This window comes from Leptonotus elevatus, chromosome 8 (genome assembly GCF_054856555.1).
Source record: "Leptonotus elevatus isolate MCC_2025b chromosome 8, RoL_Lele_1.0, whole genome shotgun sequence".
NCBI lineage: Eukaryota > Metazoa > Chordata > Actinopteri > Syngnathiformes > Syngnathidae > Leptonotus > Leptonotus elevatus.
The window spans coordinates 22,983,793-23,000,000 of NC_141246.1; the positions used below are offsets into that span (position 1 = coordinate 22,983,793).

Here is a 16,208-nt window from a genome sequence, read left to right on the forward strand (position 1 = left end):
ACTGGGCTACTTTTTTTTTAGAACCGCAAAGAAGCAGGTACCAGAAAAGCAAGTAGAGTAGAGTAGAGTAGAGTAGAGCCTGGTAGATTTGTTGGTGGAAACGGGGCTTTTGCAGAGTAGAGTAGAGTAGAGAAGAGTAGATACCGGCGATGGAAACGAGGCTTTAGTGCAGAGGTGGGCATCGAGGGCCGGAGTCCTGCAGGTTTTGTATGTTGCCTTTCTCCAACACAGCTGATATATGATCAGCTCATCAGCAAGCTCGTCATAAGCCTGATAATGATCCTGTTGATTGGAATCAGCTTGTGTTGGAAGTGAGAAACCTCCAAAACCTGCACTCCGGTCCTCGAGGACCGAAATTGCTCACCTCTGCTTTAGTGTATCACATCAGCGTTTTTCTGTGTCTTACATTTTCCCATCATGCAAGCATGTAAGGCAGTGGATAATCCCACACGCAAACAAAAACACAGTAATATGAGAGTGATGGCTGCACATTTTTATAAAAACAATAAAAAAAAGAAAAAAAATACAGACATAGATATTTATATAATATTCAAAAGAGGGCTGTCGATGTTCATTTAACCCTGATGAAACTGGTAGGATATAATGTGCCAGATTCACAGGTGTTTTAAATCTTATTTGGACGGACGTTAACATTTTTGGATATCAATCCAGTTTGGATTAGATTTGATGTTGCTTTTTTGAATATATTCTGTGTAATTAAAATGACAGTTAATAGTTTCATTGAATCTGACTTTATAACTAGAAATACGTGAATATTAGTTGTAGGGCTGGGCAATAAATCAAATGAATTCGATACATCAGCATTTTAAAAATCGAATCGTTGAAAATTTGCAAAATCGTTAAATCGAGTTGTGTCTTCTGGATTATTAAAAGCTGTTGCTCTTATGTTCTGTTACACCCAAATGTTTTTGTGAGTTGTAATTTTTGCACAAGTGGCTGAATGCTGGATGGGTGGTTTACAAGACATGTTTACAATTGCTACTTTAATTGTGGCATTTAAGCACAAACTATGAATGTTAAGTTTATGTTAAAACTGATTAAAAATCAGCATACATTATTGCTGTTTGAACATTTGGCAGAGGAATTATTTTTAAATAAATGAATCCTTGAAATAATTGTTTGTAAGGTTAGATTAAAATTGATTACAATCGTAATCGTCCTGAATGACTGAAAACAATTTAGATTTTATTTTTTGGCCATATCGCCCAGCCCTAATTAGTTGTGTAACGACAGCCGATTTGAATTTGAAAATTCTTTTGCTTTAACCAAATCAAATTGTTTTAAAATCTACCGTCCCTTAATCTTACCGCACCCCATTTATTGATATATGTTAAATCGTCTTTTGTGAGAGATGTAAATCAGGTATAAATTGGAATACATCGGTTTGATGTTGCTGATGATTTGTTGTTTCTTTTAATTTAACTAATGTGAATAGTTTAGACTTTGAAGTGTTTTTTATATGTTGCTACATATTAATAAACATGATAACAGCTACTGCCGTACCATATCAAATTAAATGATAATCCAGCTGAATCGAACAAAATCAAATTGTTCCAGTTGAAAATTTACCATTCTTGGATCATATCTTGCTCCATGTATTGAGATACATATCAAATCATCTTCTATTGGAGAGATGAACAGCCTCCTGAATATATAACTATTGACAGAACAAATTCAACCACACCTCATCACACTCAATTTGTTTGTCTTCCACACATCATGCAAACGTCAATGTAGGAGGGAAAATAATTACAGTGGTCTGAACTTCAGTATTCTTATAGTTTTTTTATGATCAAAATGGGCTCATGAAATGGCTCAGAAGAAATAAACAACACTTTTATTATTGTTTCCATAGCCTTTTATAATGTTCGTCATGTATGCATTAAAACACAACATTCAAGATTCAAGATAACATGTTTACTGTTCTGATGAATCAGCGGTGCATCAATCCTTCCATCATACATGTGCTATTTTAAGACCCACTTCTTCCATTCAATCTCTGGGCTTTCCTCCAAACCAAGAGAGAGGGCTCCTCCTGGGTGTAGTTGGCCATGAGACTGTTACCCTATGCCTGCTGGTGCCCAATCTGCTCAGGATCCAACGAACCCAGCTAGCCTTGACTCACACTGAGAGTGGTCAGATTAGAAGATAAATATAGTAGTCTTTGTTGGTGAAGTTTTTGATAGAACTTTTATAACGGGCATTCTATTACATGCCAGTGAATTGATGAGACAAGAATGTTTGAAATGCAGCCAATGAATAAAACAAGAAAACAGTTTTAACAATGAATTTGAATGGCTAATTTGTATGATTCCTAATATACTAAAGGTTTGAAAGTACAACTTGATTGCTCACACAAAGAAATGTGGAATCCTGAGATTCAACCCAGGATTGCAACTGCCCAATGAGCAAAATTGATGCATAGTTTATTTTGCACATTCTGGGCACAATAAAGTATATAGTACAATACATTTGCACATGCAACATGATAGATCAAACCTGTTATGAATTGCATGGCTGCTTTTACGTCTTGAAAACCCACGTCTGAATGGCAGGTGCAAATGGGCACTGCTGTGCGTAAAGATGACTGCGGCGATTGTCCTGAGGAGGAGATGCAGGAAAAATAAGAGGCAGTGGAAGAGAAGAACTGATCTTTTACACACGTAAACATATTTGAAATGTCAGGGGGAAAAGTACAGTTTTAGAGTTTCTAAAACAAGGGTACCAATTCCACTCCTCGAGGGCCGCTATCCTGCATGCTTTGGATGGTTCCCTCCTCCAACACACCTGATTGAAATGGTCAGCTGATCAAGGTCTGCAGAAGCCTGATAACAATCCAGAACTGAGATTATTTGAATCAGGTGTATTGGAGGAGGGAAACATCTAAAACGTGCAGGATAGGGGCCCTCGAGGACCGGAGTTGGTCATCCCTGCTCTAAATAATCAAGGACTAAATTAAAACCAGTCACACACAAGAATGAGTCATGCTATATTGCCTATGACAAAACTCCTTTCAACTCTGCATTTCCTTGCAAAAAGCTTTTAGGAATGCTGCGCTTTTTTAATGGTGATTTTTTTTTCTTTATCTTTACAGCATTGAAAGTTACTTTTTCTGTTGTAATGAATTTGTATATGTTTAGTTTCCATATGACTGATTTGAAAAAGAGTTGGTTTTTTTATGTACTATGTGCTGCCATACTTACCAAACACGTGGCTGGATAACCTGGGTAGGGTACAATTAGTAGGCTATTAGTAAGACTGGGGAACACAATTTTTGTTGATTTAGGTCTGACAACTGTTTTTAACTCATTTTTGAGTGCAAAATCCAAAACTGATCTCAGTTTCTCTCTATCACGTCAGGTATTTGAGCTGTAGTTTTCTTTAAAAATATGAAATAAATATGTATGTATGTAAATATCGGAAAACATACAATGGAATAATTACAAGCTTTAACAACAACAACAACAACAGCATAAAACGAAATAGAACTTGAACGGTATGCCCATGGTTACAAGGTTAAGAGAAAAGCCAGCACTAATCCTCTTAATTCCTCCTCTGATGGCTTTCTATTTGCAGATATTGATAGTACTGACCTATTGGGAGCCGCACATGCCTCTCACCGCACGGTCTCAATTGTGACTGCACAAACAAGTTGCCACGTAGCTGTAGATGAGTCCAATCATAATCGGCTCTTTTTACTACAGTCTTACTACAGCTAATCAGTGGAATTTTTGTTATCTGGAGGGTAAGCTGTGGAGGGGGAAAAAACTTGACGTGCTAGAAAAAAACAGACTGCAGTTTTGGAACCAGCATGCCAATTTTAGTTTTAATCAGCTTAAAAAATAAATAAATACAATCTTTTTCCCAGTGTAATGCCTATGCAAATGCTTCTTGCTTTGATCCTGAACAGATGATGCCGCATTTTTTGGGCAGCAACACGATCAAATAGGCCTCAAGTGAGATATTCTCCTTCCAATGAGGAAGATGCTGTTTCGAAATTGCGTGTTTTCAAGCACAAAAAAAGTCAAGGTCAAGCCGGCCGCCACAATAATTGTTCACAACACCCACCACTACATCACGCCGAGGGCCAACTTCAAAATAAAATTGTTAGGCTTTTATTTTCAGGTTGGCCACGCACCACAAGTGCTCCACCGCTATGTAGAGGTGAACAATCGTCGTGACAGCCCAGCTCGACAAAGAAGGAAGCAACAGAGAGTTGTAACAGTCTGCTGGTGGAGGCACATGCAACAATATACAGTTGTATGTCTCCGACGATAATGTCACAGCAAAGAACGCATGTGGTGTGATCCATCCTTAAGGGATTTACCTGGCACGCAAGGAATCCATGAAACCTGTTTACGAAAATGAAATACCTTGTCTAACAAACACAAAGGGATAATAAAATGAGACTAAAATGGTTGCTGTAAGAAATGGCCACAGTTCATAGAACTCTGTAGTCTTAGTGCAACCTTGGCAGAACACGTGCACCAAGCTGACCAAATGTACAATTTGTTGAGTGTACACGTAATTGAGCAGATCTTACGTCGTAAATCAAGGCCCATCGTCTTTACTAGTTGCGGGCCGTGCATTTGGTACATGGGCCTTCAGTGAGTACTTGGAGCAACTGACACAAGTACTGCAATTGTGTAATGTAGCTATACAAAATACAAATACATTTTGATTAATAAACAATAATAATAATAATGCATTGGATTTATATAGCGCTTTTCTAGACACTCAAAGACGCTTTACAATGGAATGGATACATTACTCATGCACGCACACATTCACACTGGTGGTGGTAAACTACTTTAGTAGCCACAGCTGCCCTGGGAAGACGAAAGCGTGGCTGCCAGTGTACTCCGACCACCACCAAACATTTGCACCATTCACACACCAGTGTGGGTAGCACTGGAAGCAATGTGTGTGAAATGCCTTGCACAACGACACATGACTTGGGGAGAGCGGGGATAGAAACTGAAGATGACATCACAGTTGCTTAACAACTGTGATGTAATTTTTACTCGACAGCAAGTGGCAAAATGGCCGCCCCCCTAAGATGGATAAAAACTGCTGGATATTGCTGCTTAACTAATACTCCACTACCGCAATATTGACCAAAATACCATATTTAGACTAGCGGGGCTGCATAGAACGTATTATTGGCAATAACAACAAAAACTGTAGGTTGACTTCCCCTTTAAGCACAACTGCAGCTTGCCTTGTATACTTCTCTTCTAAACCAACAGAAAAAGCCTCCCTGTTTAATTCCTGGTAGGCTGCCTACATATAGATGGGTACCGAAGTCGGTACTTCTTTTGGTACGGACCAATTTATATTGAAATAGTAGTAGGTTGGAAGCTTATACCTCAGGTCAAAAGTTTGGGGAAGCATCATAATCAGCTTTGGCAACATGAATGCAAACCTTGCCTTTGGCAATCGTGTTATTGAAAAATAGTTGCTAGAGTTGGTAATTAACAAGATTTGCAATGCTTTTGTGAACTAGCGCCACTCAGTTCGCAGCCATGTTTTTTGTAGAAGTTGTCTTAGAACTACGGAAGACATCAAATAAAATAGGTAAAAACAATTTATCATGACAAATAAACTCAGATCTATTGATTTGATTGATTATTTGCCCAGCCCAAGGTCATGACAAGCATACGTAACTGCAGCCATTCCTGTCAATGTTCATATTCATACATAACATCCACTTGCATCTGTCTTTCACTAAATGTCAAGGCATCTGTATTCTGCAGAATGTAATTAACAAATGTTTGCAACACCTTTTCTCTCCCTTTTTCTTTTTCTCCCCATTTCTGTCCACTACATCATCACAAATTATTTCCTTTCTTTTCATGTTTATTGGATTCCACCTTTTTTCTCTTGCTCCACTTCCCTACTCACTTCTCCCAATTCTCACTGCAACCCGGACTGCATGCCACAAAGGAGGACAAAGTGGTTAGCATCTTTTTTTTGTGTTCTCTGTGTGATGTGACTGTGATGTTTTTGCCACTCCAAAGTGAAACCGCTGGCCGCATTAAATCTAGACCAAGAGCACAGGATACAATTTTGATTTTTACTCTTCAAAGGTGGATCCTTATTGAAAAACAGTAGCAAAGCCAAGAGGTGTGTTTGTGTGTGTGTGTGTGTGTGTGTGTGTGTGAGAGTGGGGGGGGGGGGGGTTGCAATGTGTACAGTTGCTTTACTCTATAATGTCACTGCATATAGTTTTGTCACTGTGGAATTGTCAGGAGTGAAGTCTCTTGCACTCACGATCCGAAGGTTTAACCCATGACTAATACTACGTTTATTGTCTGTCTCTTCCTCCTGCAAAGTGTATCATAGTAAAGGACAGGGTAAGGCTTCCTGGGTGATGGATTTGCTGCATGAGTTCTCCCCTTCCACCTCCACTTTTGGCTCTGTATTCATTCGCAGATGTGAGGATAAGAATCCAGTCCAATTGTCTGATAGATCATTCTGAGAATGAATGCAGACCCTCAAAGTCAACTGGCAAAGTGAGCATGAGTAATGACAGGATATCTACAGGGCTAATGACCCTTTTGACAAATCCTGACCCTTCCAATGACCACAGGCATGACGGTGCCAGTGTGGAATTTCGATTAAATATATGTATACATCTTTTAAAATACTCAGTTGGGCATTTAGCTGGCATGTAAAACTAAACTTTTATATAAAAGCATTATGTACAATCATGCCTGTGCATGCTTTCCCTGCTTGTTATTGAAACTAGTTCTGATTTGAACTGGACCGTTTATATTATAACCCAGATACTGCACGTTGCCGTTTTAGAACAAATCACCCTTGAAAATATGCGTTGGTTTGAGACAAATCTCTCCCCATACTGTAAGAGCATAATGTTCACATTAGCAAAGCCTTTTTTTGTCTCCACTTGTCAGCCACTGCTTGCTGCAAGTAAACTTTTTGTAATGGGCTAGTAATTCCATCCTAGTCTTTCCAGACTTCAACTGACATAAATACATTTTTTGTGTTATAAAATCTTAGGCCTGCAATGAGTGATTATTTTAAGAATCGCGTAATCGGTTGATTATCCTGTCATTTAATCAATGAAAATTTTAAAAAAGTTAAATTTAATTTAAAAGTTTAATTTCCCTTTATTCCAAAAGAGAACATTATTTTACATTCACAGAGCAGAAAATGCACAAATATAAATGAATTACGGTATCACTCAGTTACTGGTTTGGTTCATGAAATATCATACAATTGGCAAAAATGTTTATTATAAGTCAGTCTGTTTTCAGGGAGGACTACAGAAAGAAATCAGAGAATATTTCCTGTTGTGACAATGAAATTCCGAGTATTTGTACAATTTTTAACTAACATTAGAATTAATTTTGATTAGCAAACACACACTTTCGATTGGAGATAGAAGACAGTCTTCAAGTGCCCACTCCACAGTAGCCAACTTTGTATTATCTTCAAGTGGAGACCTTATTGCAGTTCCTTATAATTTTATATGTATTTTTTAATTTTATCTTATAATTTGTTATGGTACATAGTACCATATAATTGTGCTTTGCGCCGATCTCTCAGATGGACTATCGAGTCCTTCTGTCATGTAGACCGTGCACCTCTTTCTGCACTAAATTTAAAGGGAATAGGGGAGCTGCTTCCTTTGGATGGCAATGTTATGCATTCCCTCCCAAAGGCGCATCTACGAAAATACCAAACGAGAAAAAACTCCACCCATGTGCACAGTTAGACTACGATTTGCGCTAGACTTGTGTTGGACACAGAAATAGGGCCCAAATATTTCTTCACATTTGACATAGTGTTTTTGAAGCTAAATACCACTTTGTCAACACTAAAAAGTGTACAGCCAGCCTTATTATTTTCATCTTTAGCTGACACAAACTCAAAATAGTGCCTGTATTTATACCTTGAAAACGTGAATCTCTCTCCTTCCTTCGTTGTTAGTATGAGTACAGTAGTGTTTACGGGCCGAAACATGACTGACGTCACGTCCCTAGATGGGATGGCACAGTTGACAGCGTCCCTCAATGGCACACAGTTCAGGTTGTAAATATTTAGTCATGTAATAGTAATGTTCCATTAAGTGCAGTTGTTTGTTATATGCCTTTCAGCTAAAAATAGGGTGTGTTTTACCCCCTTTATTTTTTATTAGCCGGTGACTATTAGTTTTGTTGCATGTGCTTGCAAATTGTGACTGAATAATATGTGTTGCCTCATGTTACTCCCTTCTGAACCTGGAGTTGACTCTGTTCAATTGCCTTGTCTGAAGGATGGCACTTTTCAATTAAACTTTTGCCACCTCGTCATCTATGTCTCAAATAGTAACACATGGTCCTTTTGACATGTAATTGAAATCTGATTACTAGTTTGATTACTATCACTAGTTTGGAAATAGTAGCATGTTAGATTACTATGTACCATAACAAGTGGCCATATCTGAGTAATGTGTGACCTAGTAACATGTTACCGGCATCACTCTGGAAAAATAAGTTGATGCTACGGTGGGGGAGCCAGGAGGAAAAAGTCAGTAAAAGAGAGAAAATGTCCAAAGTCTGAAATTGTTTCACTCTTAAAATGTAAGATAAAGTGCAAAACGGAACTAACTCATGTACCACAACATCGCATCTCACCAACACAAGCTATTTTGTGTGGTTAGCTATTTTGATATAGCCTATCACTAGTTAGAATGTGTTGTAATACCTCCACACAGGTGGTCAAGGATAGTTCTTTCAATCACATTATTGAATAAAAGATAACAAAATAGACACATAGGCAATCACTCACCTAACACAGACTGGCTATTAACCAAATAACAGCCACCCGCTAACCTGACCTTACGACAGCCAACTCTAAACCCTCATTTGCTGACTCCCATGTCACTGGGTTAGGCAGCACCTTTTAAAGCAGGGGTGTCAAACTCATTTTAATTCAGGGGCCAGTAATATGCTATTGTTGAGACCAAAATATTTCTTTTTTTTTGGGTTGTTGTTGTTTTGTTTTTTGGGGGAAGGGTGTTGTGCAAATAATTACAATTAGATTCTGAAACTCTTCCCGTTTATTATTACCGTAGTGCAAATTAGTATACAATTTTGTAACATTAATGAGCGGATATTTGAATCAAATTCTGAGTAACAGCAACATTTCTGAATATTGAAAATATTATTATAAATTATAAATGTACTTTATAAATAATTATATAAATAGATAATTAGATAAGTCTCATATTGATTCAATATGCGGCTGAATCGATGTTTAAACATCAATTTTGGATTGATATATTCAGCAAAATATCTTACTTAAGGTTAGGGCTCACACCTAACATGGAGGAATGTTATATTAATGGAACAATACTCCTTAATATTTTATTTCAATGCTGTTCAGACATGAAACAGATTGAACCTGTTTGCTAAATACAGTGAATCACAGTTATAAGGCTGAAGTTTACGATAAATAAATACATTTTCATACAAATTTTACAGTGTACGTGTACAAGTTTACTGATTAGTATTTTCAAAATTTTTGTAAAAAAAATCACAATAATCAATTTATAAATTTGTATCGGGATTAATCGGTATTGAAACGTGACCTAAGAATTGTGATATGGATCGAATCGCCAGGTACTAAGCATTTCACGTCAGTGTGCTCTCCAGTTAACAAAATTAGCAACAATGTTTTTTGTTTTTTTTTAAAGAAAAATTGCAGTTTGTGTTCTTTTCTCACGAGCCAGCTTGGACACTCTGACTGGCCAGTTATGGCCCGCTGGCCATATGTTTGACACCCCTGTTTTAAAGCCACACACACTTAAAAGTCACAGATGCATGAGAGTAACCCCAAGGGGACAACACTAATACCTGCACCACACATATACATTTTGCTGTTAACGCAACATTATTTTTTATCCAGTTACTCATTTAATTAATGGGATAATCAATGGAGTAATCGATTGTAAAGATCTTCGATAGCTGCAGCCCAAATGATTTGCACTGTCTGTATAACTGAAAGGTTGTTTCAAATGGCAAGCACATATTTACTGTTGGTAGCAATACATGCAGTATTATTTTTTGTGCAAAACACATTCCATCCATTTTCGGAACCACTTATTCCTCACAAGAGTCGCTGGGGTGCTGGAGCCGATCCCAGCTGTTTTTGGGCAGTAGGCAGGGTACACCCTGAATTGGTTGCCAGCCAATCGCAAGGCACACATAGACAACTATTCACACTCACATCTAGAGATAATTAATTTCTGCAAATAACATGCATGTTTTTTTGGAATGTGGAAGGAAACCGAGTACCCTGCGAAAACCCACTCAGGCACGGGGAGAATATGCAAACTCCACCCAGGAAAGCCAGAACCTGGAATCAAAAGGGTTTTGACCTGTGGGACACCATAGTAATTGGTGATTGTGAGACTTATTGCCACCCCGACCGATTGCCATATGACATATAAGCAGAGATGGGAAATCTAGGTCCAGAAAGTAACAAGCCTGCCACAGTTTGGCTTTAGTCACAGATGCGTCTACTCAAACAGCAGGTAAACGACCTCGTTAATTGCTAACTCAATTTGGGTGGCATGCCGATTTTCGAATTAATATTATCTCATGCCTATTAGTGTGGTTCCGATACTGTTTTTTTGCCCCCGATATCAATTCCGATACCCAATTTTGCAGTATCGACCGATACCGACACTGTACCAATACCTAGTTGTAGTTTTTTCTCAACATGAAAAAGCTGTCCTGCCATTGGTTCAGTGCATTTAAGGGCCAATACGATATCTTGGCTCGGCATTCAGTGAACACGTCACACATCAGTGAATGTCGTGCACGAGCAAAGCACAAGATGCTGCATCCAAAGTCCTATATTAGTGTCAGAAATAATAGTATTGGCATGTTACTTCAGTACTTGCCGATACCAATACCACTCTTTTAATGCAGTATCTGGGCCTCTCCATATAGCAGTAACGGTATCGGAACAACACTAATGCCTATACTTACTTTGCACATTGACCTGCTTTCGACTGAGAAAAATAGAATTTAGTTATTATTCAGTGTGTTAATAAGGTCTGTTTTTCATGTTGAATGAAATACAGGCAACGTAGTGTTTTTTCTTACTTGTGTATTGTATACAGATTGTTATCCTCACCTACTGCCTACTTTTTTGTATATGTATGTATGCAAGAGTCGTTTGGGTAACCGATTCTAAAATGATTCAATAATGACAGCCCAACTTGCATTTACCCATATTTTATAATATGAAGGTATTTTTACTCAGCAGGCAGCTCGGCAGCTCTCTGTACACATGGGTACTGGACTTTTTAAGGGAAAGGCCACAAGGGGTCAGGATGGGAATATACACCTCATCCATCCTAACTCTCAGCACCGGAACGCCACAGGGGTGTGTCCTCAGCCCTTTCCTCTATTCCCTCTTCACCTATGACTGACTCGTTAAATTTGCTGACGACACAGCTGTGGTAGGACTGATCCACAACAGCAACGAGACAACCTACAGAGAAGAGATCCAGCACTTGACACAATGGTGTTACAACAATAATTTGGACTTGAACATTTCAAAAACGAAATAAATTATAATAGACTTTCGGAAATCAAAACGGACTGAGCACTCTAATCTTGACTTCAATGGAAATAAAATGGAAAGGGTGGACTGTTTCAGATACCTGGGAGTACATATAACTGCTGATCTCACCTGGTCAGTGCATATCAGCCATCAGGTGGGAAAAGCCTATCAGAGGCTCTACTTCCTCAGGAAACTGAGGCAGTCCCAGCTCCCTGAAAACCTGCTGGTCAGGTTCTATAAGGCCACTGTGGAGAGTCTTCTGTCATATTGCTGCATGGTGAAGTATGTGAGCTGCACAGCAGCGGACAGGAAGACTCACCAGAGGGTGGTGAGAACGGCAGCGAAGGTGATAGGGATTACATTGCCCCCGCTGGTTGAGATCTATGCTGGCAGGCTACACAGTAAAGCCAGCTCCATCTCAAGACCCCATACACAGTACTGGCCACAAACTGTTTACCTCCCTCCCTTCTGGAAGGAGATACAAGACACTGGGCGCATGCACCAATAGACTACTGCATAGTTTCTATCCACAAGCAGTTAAATGCATAAAACCTCCTTAAATGCACTTACACATGACCACTTTTAAATGGACTTCATATTGGCATTAGGGCTTTTTTTGTTGTTGTTGTGTATATGTTATTGTTGATAATTTATGTGTTTTATGATGCAAAATACTGAAACACTGACATCGTTTTTATTGTGTACAAAAGTTATATTCTATTCTATTAATAAAAAAAACATCTATCAATATTGGCTCATATAAATTACTTGTATAATTACTTGAATCGCAATACATTTTTCAGCCAAATAGCCGGCCTTATTTTCCAACTTCGTTGTGTCATGCTTAACAGTTGAATGTGTATTATTTTCCATCACAGCTTATTTGAACAAACCCTAAATCTCAGGGAGTTGTTAGTTTTATTTTGCACTTTTTAAAAAAATATTAGATTTTTTCTGTGTTTTATTGCAGACTTTAATTCTTTATTGCAGAGTGACTGGTCTGCTATTTGTCAGAAAAATACTTAAAAATATTTCTTTAAATAACAATCATTAATTTAATTTAAATGTTATGAACCATAAGAACTCGTGGTTATCGGTTCCTTGGTATGGTATCGGTGAGTACTCAGGAGTTGCGTACTCGTACTAGTATCGGTCTGAAAAAAGGTGGTATGGAACGTTCCTCGTTTAAACAATTCTACAAAGTTATTTCATAAGTGGTATGTTGATTTGTTTCCATGTCAAATTAATATCTGAACATTGAAGCAGAACGTGTGATTGACATATTTCTCTGCCAAGCTGGTCTGCTGTTACTGGTGCTATTGTAGCTTGTTAATGGCGAGTGTTACTTCATGTGTATGGTAGCTCCAGATGGCTTCCAGAAAATGAACAAATGCTGACAGCCTGTCTTCTTTTTAGAGAAGCACTGCCTCCCAGTGGAGAGCCGTCAGACGCTGGTTCCTAAAACACACACGCTGTGAACACACATAAACCCGCACATGCACTCAAACATTTTTGGAAGCTTCAGCAACACATTTCATAACAAATAGCTCTATTACCTAGTACCCTATCTTTTATCAAAATAAAACATTCTATTTTCTACCACAACAGACACCTACCTATTTCTCAAGTCAAAGAAACATTATTTCATTATAGTACATACAGACGTCATGCCGCTTTCTATTAATTTGTAGCAATTCCAGCGAGTGTGTGCATGACATAAATATAAAATCCTAGTTCTGTACACACTGTACTGAGCTAAATAATTATATTAGTAATGCCATAATTACCATATGTATTTTTCTCAGTCAGTTTTTTCAGAAAACAATAATGAATAAAAAAAGGGAAATTATAGTATAGTATAGTATTAATGTAAGTTATTTAAAAATGTCAATGCCAGAATTTGGCAAAAAAGGCACCTGTTTCCATCTCAGCTCTGACCCTTCTTTAATTGGTAAAACAAAGCTTTTTCATGAATAACAACTTTCTCATCACGTGAAATTCAGAAAAGCAATTGTGTTTAAGGCACAGATGTGCATTGCATTTGGTATATTTTGCAACAGTCTGGCCCGTACAGTTTGGAGCTTTTCCACCTGGTCTGAGGTTGTCCTACTCTCTTAGCAACGAAGGCCGCTACATTAATTTTTTGTTCAGGACAAAAATAAGGAACAGAAATTACGGTTATAATTTCCAAGTAAAATGTGTGTTGAGAGCCATCAAAATACTCCTGCTTGTGTTGCATAGTTAGCAGCACTGTGTTAATTTTTTATTCGATGTCATTTTAGAAATGCTTAGAGATACTAACTAGAGTGCCAGTTTCTAAATAAAGTGTGCAAGTGTACAAAGCCGCCGAGGTACACATGTTCACTTTGCATACAAAAATATGCTATTAATTTTTTCTTCTGCAGAAAAATGTCAATAGAAATTATGTTTAGAATGCAATACAGCATTTTTGTAATGCATACAGATGGTAACTAAAGTGGCAGTTTTGAAATAAAATGCATTTGTGTGGAAAGCGATCAATATACACATGTTCACTTTGCATTAGTTCGGTCAAAGTTAAAGCGTTAACTCATTGATTAATCACAAAAAATTATCGAATCATGTATTAACGCAGATTAATCGCACTATTAATTTTAACCGCAGATTATCATTTAGCCTGGCAGGTGAGGGCTACGTTAAAGGTAGCACTGTTTGTGTTTGAGCAATATACATAACTGCATTCATTAAAGTAAAGCATTTATTAAATGTTTTACATGTTTGAAATGTTCGGATGACATTCAGAATATTTGTTCTATTCAAAATATGGGGGTCTTTTTTTCCCCATTTTAAATTATGCAAGTAATTAATTGGTTAGAAAGAAAAGAGGATGAGTGTGCAGTGGGTCAAAACATGCTGAAGACGTCCTCACAACATTCAATGTCAAAATAATTAACATATATCAGGTGCTCTTCAAATATGGCAAGCAAAAAATAGTGATATAAAACCTTTATAATTAAGTGATTAATTGCGATTAATCAAAAATTCTAAAATGTGATTAATCTGATTTTAAAAAATTAATCGTTTGACAACTACTTGGCATACAAAACGAATGCTGTTCATTTCATATTCAAAAGACAAATAATCAACAGAAATTACATTTGTAACACAACACAGTACTTTTGTAATGCCTACAGATGTTAACTGAAGTGGCACTTTCGAAATAAAAAGTGTTTTGGTCTCGAAAAGCGTCATGATACAACAATGTATTTGCGTGGGGTGAGGGGTGGGAGGGGTTACGTAATCCACTGCCACCACTTGAAGCGAATACGTTTCAAAGCAAAATCGGCAAATATCTTCAAAAAATTATTTTCATAGAATATGCCCTCCTCGTGTTAGTGATATTGTCGACACAATCACCCAATAAGACGGAGCTTTTTTAAAAAAAATTATTTAGCATAATTTACCTTTAATCGTACGGCTCATCCAAATAGCCGTCTTATGTTTGAGGAAGCTCACCAATTGTACTTCCCGGTACGGAAATGGCTGTATCGTCCCTTCCATTCGGATACTACAGAAATAAACTAATGCTTGTTATAGATTCCTAACTACGTGTTTGAAATAAATCCACCGGCGGGGAACAAAGACAGACACTATTCTGGATGCATTTTAAGATGAAACACTTTCATGTCACTTAAACATTACATTCATCTGTGTCATGACTGCAGTAAAATGCACTAGAAACATTTATGAAATTGTGCACAGTGCACTATTATCTAAAAATTACCTGCTGCAATATCTAACTACAGCAGTTATTTACTGTTTGCTTTTCTTCTGTTATGGAGTGAAATGAGGGCGTGCTTCAGGGATGCTCGGTTGAGTTACTGTATTTGTTTACTAGCCTGACTACTCCACAATGTGATTTTTATTGAGCAGTGAAATAAGTTTCTATTTCCACTAGGGGCTTAAAATTGAATGCTGACAATTCTCTCTTTCTCTCTCTCTCAATCTCTCTCTCCCTTGCTCTCATGTTCAAGCTCATAATGTTGTAGCGTGAGAAGTTGATGGCACCAGATGCTCTACTCCCGGCATGCACATCACATGACCACCTTGTAATCGCGCACAGTTTGATTAGTAAACTGCGTGTTAGTAATATGATATTATGATATCTCCGTTGCGACTAGTAATACCCTCAAATAAGGATACGTGGTATCGGTACCTCGCCCCTCCCTATCCAAATGGATGACCTAGTACTTTGTCATCATTCTTCTCCATGTACCTTTCAATACCATATTCTTTGCAGTACCTTTCTTCCTCTGTTTCATGCATGCACCTTCATTCAACTCATTACTGCTGCTCTTGAAAAACACAGTACGGTAAAGTTCAGTACAGCAGATCACTGACTCCCGTCAACAATGACTTTCAATGTTTGTTTGTTTTTTGAGTGTTTATAAATTGTGCGATAGGACTGAAAACTAGTATCTCTTATTTCATTTATTAACACATGGTAAGGCTTTGAGCATTGCTTTGACTGTTAACGGGTTTGCGAATTGATTCTTACAGCCACAACTCGAGTTTTGCATTTCAGATTTTCATCTCAGTGTATCCGAGATGCTAGTAGAGTTCAT

The 16,208-nt window shown here is 37.8% G+C and overlaps 1 protein-coding gene across 15 annotated transcripts in view; it reads left to right on the forward strand.

Moving 5' to 3' along the window:
* Positions 1-16,208, forward strand: part of rims1b (regulating synaptic membrane exocytosis 1b) — an 89,459-nt gene that overhangs the window by 22,321 nt on the left and 50,930 nt on the right. For all 15 annotated transcript variants that reach the window (XM_086081841.1, XM_086081844.1, XM_086081842.1 and 12 more), the window contains exon 3: positions 6,357-6,377. In XM_086081841.1, coding sequence (XP_085937967.1) covers positions 6,357-6,377 — 21 coding nt within the window. The remainder of the gene's footprint in view (positions 1-6,356; positions 6,378-16,208) is intronic.